This window comes from Malurus melanocephalus, unplaced genomic scaffold, assembly GCF_030028575.1.
Source record: "Malurus melanocephalus ecotype Western Australia unplaced genomic scaffold, MMel_1.1 scaffold_693, whole genome shotgun sequence".
Classification (NCBI taxonomy): domain Eukaryota; kingdom Metazoa; phylum Chordata; class Aves; order Passeriformes; family Maluridae; genus Malurus; species Malurus melanocephalus.
This window is the reverse complement of record NW_026623925.1, coordinates 31,970-39,250: the sequence shown is the minus strand read 5'-3', so window position 1 is coordinate 39,250 and position 7,281 is coordinate 31,970. Positions and strand designations below refer to the sequence as shown.

At 60.4% G+C, this 7,281-nt stretch overlaps 1 protein-coding gene across 1 annotated transcript; it reads left to right on the top strand.

The window, feature by feature from the left end:
* Positions 1–1,509: 1,509 nt before the first annotated feature.
* CLPS (colipase) lies at positions 1,510–2,592 on the top strand. Its single transcript, XM_057384248.1, has 3 exons — positions 1,510–1,653; positions 2,135–2,257; positions 2,338–2,592. The coding sequence occupies exons 1-3, from the start codon at positions 1,558–1,560 to the stop codon at positions 2,470–2,472; spliced, it is 354 nt and encodes a 117-aa protein (XP_057240231.1). The 5' UTR covers positions 1,510–1,557; the 3' UTR covers positions 2,473–2,592.
* Positions 2,593–7,281: the final 4,689 nt, after the last annotated feature.

Sequence of the window (7,281 nt, the reverse complement as noted above, 5' to 3'; positions counted from 1 at the left end):
CTCGGGTTGTGCCTTTCGGGATTGCTCCTGGAACGAGCCCTGAGGATGTCCTCTGGACGCTCTCTCAGGATGCACCCTTTGCCTCCATCACATGCCCTAAGACGCATCCATAAATGAAATATCCCCACTGTGCACCCCATGTTCTGCCCAGGGATGCACCCTGTGCCCGTGGGCTGTGCCCCAGAGTGCACCCTGTGCCCTGCAATGCACTCAGGGGTGCGTTCTGTCCCCCGCTGTGCCCTCAGAAACGTGCTGTGTGCCCTGGGATGTGCCATGCACTCCCGGGATGTGTCAGGATGTGCCTGGGCTGCACCGTGTGCCCCTGGGGGTGCCCCAGAATGAGTCCCAGGATGTGGCTGGACCCTCAGCTTGTGCCCCAGGGGCTGTGCCGTGACCCCCAGGATCCCACTGGGCTCTGCTGTGTGCCCTGGGATGTGCCCCAAATTGTGTCMCCTCATCTGGTCCCCTCTGCCCTCCCAGGCAGTGTCACCAGGGTCTTCCCCCATTGGTAGGGGGCACACACGGTGCTGCATCATCGGGGGGGGGGTGACTCCAGGCAGGGAGGGGACCACAGCTCCACTGCAGAAAGGGACACGGCTCATCCTGCAGGACACACCAGGGGTCAGCCGGCACCTGGGCAGGGTCAGATCTCTTCCCAAGCCCCGTGTCCTGCTGCCAGAGGAGCGTGGGCAGTTCCAGAGGGCTGCAGGCACTTGTGGCCACCTTGGGACCTCTCTCCAGGAGCCACATCTGCCCCACATCCTGAGTGACCACAAGGGTTCACTCCTGTCAGGSTGGCAGGTGACAGTGTGACAGTCACCCTGCAGCCAGTGCCAGCCTCAGCATTGCCCCGTGACTGTCAAAGGCTCTRTGGCCATTAATCATGGCCAAGAACAGCCAAGCCACTGTGGGCAYGAAAAGCTGTGCCGTTCCCAGGGCTGTTTTCCTTTCATCAGCCACACGAGCACCGAAACACAGAGTAAATATTTGGCTGAAGTGCTGGCCCATGGGCTGGGRGCCTTGGTGGGCTCTGGATCCTCGCAGAGGATCCCACACACTCTGGGATTTCTCCAGCAGGTTTCTGGTGTTTGTGATCCCAGAATTTGTGYGATGGAGGATCTGGTGATGGGCACTTTCCCATGGAGCAGAGCTCCTGCCACAGCAGCAGCCCTCCCTCGGCCCATGGACCCATCAAGGAGGGCTCAAGGAGGGAATTCCAGAGAATTCCAGCTCCACAGCCCCCYGCTGCCAGGGGAAAGCAGAGGAAGAAGGATGAGAGGCACAGAAGTGCCATTCCTTTGTGTTCCCTTTCCCCAAGGGAGCTGCCAAAGGGCAGAGTGACATCACCAGTGGGGGACAATCACTTGGGGACTGTCACCGGGGAACAGGACCTGGTATCCCTGGCTGCCTGGGCATCCCTGTTCCCCTGCCCTGGGCAGCGCAGCAGTGCCCCAATGCCACGAGTTGAGGCGTGATAGGAGCAGCCAGGTCAGCTGATGGACACAGCGGCTATAAAACACCTGCTGGCCCCGTGGCACAGACACAGCCGAGCCCACCATGGCCAAGGTGCTGCCTGCCTGCCTGCTCCTGGCCCTGCTGCTCCTGGCCCCGGCCCTGTCGGCTCAGAATGAGCGGGGGCTCTTCTTCGACCTGGTGAGAGGAGGCTGAGCCTGTCCCTGCACAGGGTGCTCTGGGATGTGCGAGGGGCATGCAGTGTGTGCAGGGTCTGCTGGGTTTTCTGCTGCTGTGGGGGAGCTTGGAGCCTTTTCCCTGTGGGGGAAAGCAGCTCTGTAAAGGGACAGAGAAACCAGAAAGTGCRTGAGATTGAAGGTCTCAGTTACCTGGGCCAGCCAGGACCCCCACCCTGGGTGGCTCACAGGGTCTGGGGAGGGGACAGGCTTTCCCTGTGGCATCTCACCCCTGTTCCTGTGAGTCCAGCAAAAAAACCAGCCCTTTGGTGGGTGGTGTTTGGGGTCAGACTGGGAAAATGCTGCCAAAAGGGAGGCTGGGGCGTGCAGGCAGAAAGGCAGAACTGATGTTCAACACCCACCCAAACCCTTCGGGMTCCCAGCTCGGGTGACATTAAAGGGTGACAGAGAGGGGCCCGGTGCTCAGACCCTGCCTTGTGCTGCAGGATGTTGGGGAGCTGTGCATGCAGAGCGCCCAGTGCAAGAGCGGCTGCTGCCACCGCCGCAACGGCCTCAGCCTGGCCCGATGCGCTCCCAAAGCAGCCGAATTCCAGGATTGCTCCCCCAAGGTAGGTGCCTCCCTGCTCCCAGGGGTGGGTGGGGATGGGGGCATGGTCCCCACGCTGCACCGTGTCCTGGTTCCCTGCAGAACATCTATGGGGTCTACTACAAGTGTCCCTGYGAGAGAGGCTTGACCTGTGACGCCGATAAAACCATCGTGGGCTCCATCACCAACAGCAACTTCGGTCTCTGCAAGGACCCCCAGGACTCGTACAGGCGGTGAAGAAAGAGACCCCCCTGTACCCCTCTGTGCTGCCCCTGCCACCCTGCCCTTCCCACTCTCCAGGGATGCCTGGAGCTCTGGGGCAATTTGAGTAAAGAGCAGCTTCTGCCAAGCTGCAAGACGGAGTTTTCACTCGGCCCGGCCCCCTGGCCCAGGATGGGACAGCAGGGCCAGAAGGGCCAAAAAAATCCACAGGGAAATGATGGCTTTACCCATCTGTGTGCACAATCATTCAATAATCTGAGCCACGGGGTGAGCTCTGCTCTAGGGGAGTGTCAGAAAAGGGGATGCACGGAAAGTGCAGCAGCCCCAGGATCTGAGGGAGCCTCTGGGGTTGTGCTGAATTTGGTTTATTTCYTGCTGGGGCTGCCCTGGAAAGGTTTGATGCCAGAGAAGAGGGACTCGCAGGTGGTGCTGAAGCWGTGGGTGCTCAGGGTGCTTGGTGGCCATGTCCACCTCTGTATTGTCACCCTGCAGCCTCTGGATGACCACTCGTGCTGGGAGCTGGACCTGCTCCTCAGGGAGGGCAGATGAGGCTGGGAGATGCACAGCCAGGTGGGAGACCTCCCTGGAAAGGGCCCTGTGCAGGCAGCAGCTGTGCCATGGGAGCCCCTTGTGCAGCAGCTCCAYCAGCACCTTGTAGGGCATTTTCTCGGGCTGCAAGGTGTGCAGGAACTTTGGGAATTYGGGATGGATGTGGGCAGTGATGGTGCTTGGAGCAGCAGCCCTGGCTGGCAGCAAAGTTCAAACCCTCTCAGCCCTGCCCCTGGCAGAGCTGTGCTCGGGCAGGGGGGGCTGCAGGGAGCAATGCCCAGCTCTGGGTGAGTGCTTGGCCATGGGGAAGGAGCAGAAATGTTCCACAGCAGGGTGAGGAAGAGGAAGCACCCGCCTGGCAGAGCTGGGCAAGCAGCAGGGGATGAGGGGTTCATCAGAGAGGGCGTCCTTGGCTTCTCCAGTGCAGGGTTCACCCCACATTTTAATATCCCTGGGAGCAGAGCAAGAATGAGGCACCCACAGCACCACTCCCCACTGCCCCGAGAGCTCTGCACCACATAGGGGGCCACAAAGGCTTGGGGCCACCCCTGACAGCTGAGAAAGTGCTGCAGGAAACTTTCTTTTGAACAAAGTCGACTGGCAGCTCGAGGATCTGCACCTGCAGAAACACCAGGGACACGTCTGGGAGGGTGGCACAGCTTGGGGGGTCCTCATGATGGAAGGGGAATGTGGGGGACCAGGCGGGGGCTGCTGGCCCCTGCAAGTCTGGCTCGGAGGAGCTCCCAGAGGAGAAAATTCTGACCTGGATTGGAGTTTTAAACTCGTGGTGGGTGGTGAAAGCTTTGAGGGTCCTGTTCCCGTTGTGGTGGTGGTCCTGGCAAGAGGCCACCAGATCGACGAACCCACTGGTGCAGGGTGAGGTGTGGAGGAAGGGCGGAYGGGGAGGGGGCAGGGCCAGCAGCCCCTCTCCTGCAGCAGCCAGCCAGCCCCCGGCAGAGCGAGGGGAGGGGACACACGGGACACGGGGTCTGTCCCTGGACTCCCCATCAGKGTCCTGAGCCCCMCAGCAGCCCCACAGCAGCGGGARGCACCCCGGGGAGGCTGGCGTTTCCTAGAACGCACCCGGGGATCCCGGGAGCCCTGCCTGCCCGGGGCCAGCCTCCTCCGCCGCTCYGTGTCCCTGCCAGGGCAGGATGTGAGCAACGCCCAGCCCCGGGACCGGCAGAGGGCAGCGGCACCGTGCCCGCAGCGCGGGGACCCCCAGAGCAGCAGGAATCCCCCAATTCCGCTGACAACGCTGCCTTGGGGTCCCCGAAATGCGCCCAACCCTGACACTCTTTGCGTCCCGCAGTGGGGGACCCCCGGAAGGAGGGGCAGTGATATTGGGGTGGGGGAAMGCGCAGCCCGGGCTCATCTCTGCTGTTTGAAGGGGGATTTCGTGGTGTCCCCGTTTTTGTGGTGTCCCTACCTTGGCAGAAAGAGGAGGGGTGCACCAGAGAGGTGGGAATGGGGCGGCTGCGCCGAGGTGGGGGACGCCCGAACCCCTCCCCACCTCAGCCCTATATTTACTGGTGAAGCCGCAGCTTTATTTTGGCAGCTCTSGGCTGGTAAATATTGGCTTAAACCGAAAACCAGACGCCTGACTCACGGCGTCTTAACAAACACAGGAAGGGGCCCCTGGCGCGTGTGGGGTGCTGCCAGCCCTGGGGACAGGGGGACCCTCCGCCGGGGCGGGGGCCACCTCAGCCGCACAGGGGGCGTGTGAGCGGCGCATCCTTGCGCTGGCAGCTTTGGCTGCAGCGTGGTTTCCTGCGGGGGAACACGCGGGGGACAGGGGATGGAGGGGAACAAAAACTGGGGTGCCCGTTTTTCCTCCCCTGCTCTGCACCAGGTTGGTTTTTAACCCTGCTTGGTTGAAAAGCAGCGAAGAATAACGAGACTGAAGGGACTTTGGGGCGGAGGGCAGCCCGAGACCCTCCTCCCCAGGCTTGCCCCATCACCAGGATTGTCCCCCCAGAGTCCGAGCCCGTCCCCTCGTGGTCACCACGATGTGTGTGAAATATCCCCCCAGCCCCAGTGCCCCCCTCCTCTCCCCCGCCCGCCCCGGCCGTTGTTACTCGAGGGTACAGGATGTTCTCGCTCAGCCGAGCTCCCGCTCCCCAACCTCTCCCCGCCTCTCCCCCCTTTCCGCCAGCCCTCGGCCTTCACCTCTCCTCCTCTGCACTTCTTTAACCCTTTTATTTTCCCCAAACGCCGCCTTTTCCTCTTCTTCTTTTTTTTTTCTCCTCCGTTTCTTTTTCATTTCCGCGCAGATGCACCCAAGCTCCTTCTCTGCCCGTTCCGGGGCGTCCCCGCACCCCCAGTTTTCCGCAGCTCCGTTGGGGTGCCCACCCAAAGCCCGACTTTGCAGACGATCCCAACAAAGTCACCCCGCTCCCAGYCTTGCAAAACGCTCCAAGGAAAATGTGCGTGTGCGTCCGGGGGAGGGTGCCGGGTGCTCGCTCCTGCAGCCTTCACCCCTGGGCAGGGAGGCTGCCAGCCCCGGGAAAGGGTCGAAAGTTCATTTTCGGGGGGGYTGAGCTGCCCCGGGCCCCCGTGGTGGAAGGGACAGGAACAGCCCTGCTGCTCYCAGCTTGGGGCAGTAATTCGAGTGAGGAAATACCCCGAGCACAGCCTAATTCATGTCCCTGCACCCCAATTTGCTGCAGAGAGGGGCATTGATGGGCCTGATCCTGCAGCGGGGTCAGAGGAACTCCCGGGGCTTTGATTGGGGGGCACAGGAGATGTTTTGGGACAGGTTTGGGCTGTGGGGGGTGCTCAGAGGTGTTTGGGGGTGCACAGAGGCCCCTGGGGCTGCCTGTCTGCTCTTGGCTCTGAGTTTTGTTCCCCTCCTTACACCTTCACCCCCCAGCATGGTCAGAATTTGGCAAAGCAGCCCCTCTCAGGGTATCCCTCAGCCAAAGCAGGAGCCAGAGGRATGAAACACATCCTTAGAGGGTGTGGGACACCCTAACCACCACCAGGGACTCGAGGAATCCCAAATCCTCGGGGATTTGCCCCAGCTTGCCCCCAGTGCTGACCTGGGACACCTCAACCCGTGCCTGCAGCAGCAAAACCCCCAAGGCAGGTTCAGATCATGGGGCACAGTGGGGTGCAGCCCCAAAAAGCGGCCCCCAAGGATGAGAGGGCCTGATCCTGTGGGTGATTTAGGGTTTTCCTAAATCTGGGCCAGGTTTTCCCTGTCCCAGGGAGATGGCTTTGGGATGAAGCTGGCGAGGAGCCATTCTTCAAGCGCTCTCTGGAAGAAAAGCAACCTTTCTAGCAAAACGAAAAAAAAAAAAAAAATTCATGAAAAGCTCTGGTTTGCCTCTTCTTGCCAAAACCAATTGTTGATGATTTTTCACGGCTGCTTTGGCTTTGCCTTTGCCTGTGACAGAGGGAACAATGTCACACACACTCCTGTTTTCCCACTCTGATCTTTTTCCCTGGACTTGGAAAAAGGGAAGGATCCSACTGAAGGACAGGGACCTGCTCTAGGCAAAGAACAGATCTGGGGGCTCCCAAAACTGGCATGAGGATCTCAGTTTTTCCTCCCTCACCAGGGTTGGGTTTGGGGCTGGAAGTGGGGTCCCTTGAAAGTGGAACCCCCAGAACAGCYGAGGGCTGAGGACTGCCCAGCTTAGGGCAGTAGTGGGGGTTGCAAGTRGGACATGGGGGTGCAAAAGTGGCTCTGGGAGCCCTCCAGACACCCCACACACCTCCACAAGTGCCCCTCCATATTGTTCACCAGGGCACAAGGGGAAAAAAWCCCCATCCTGAATAATTTGTGCTGCTGGAAGAATTAATTAGAGCAATACTGGGAGGTGGGGAGGGCAAGGAGGGGATGTTGGGCTGCATCAGTCTGGGGACAACTCAAAGCTGGGTGCTTTGCAACAGCCATTTTGGGGTGGGACCTCTGCAGCTGGGCACTAAATTCCCTGAAATTCTGATGAGCTGATCTGGGGGACCAGAGTGAGGGTGGGAGGGGGGATTGTGAGGGATAGCTCCATGGTATTGATGGGGATTCGCTCTGGGGGATGCTGGAGGGGTGTTAGGGGTGATGCTGGGAGGGAAAAACTGGGGTTGATGCCGGGGGGATTCTGGGGGGGCAGTGGGAATATCGGTATGGATGCTGTGGGGGATACTGGGGAGGATGTCGGGAGAGATTCTAGGGGGGATATTGGGGGGAAATGTAGGGGGGGAGAATTTAGTGAGGATGTTGTGGGGGCGCTGGAGGTGGATTTATGGAGGGATATTGAGTGGGATATTCGGGGG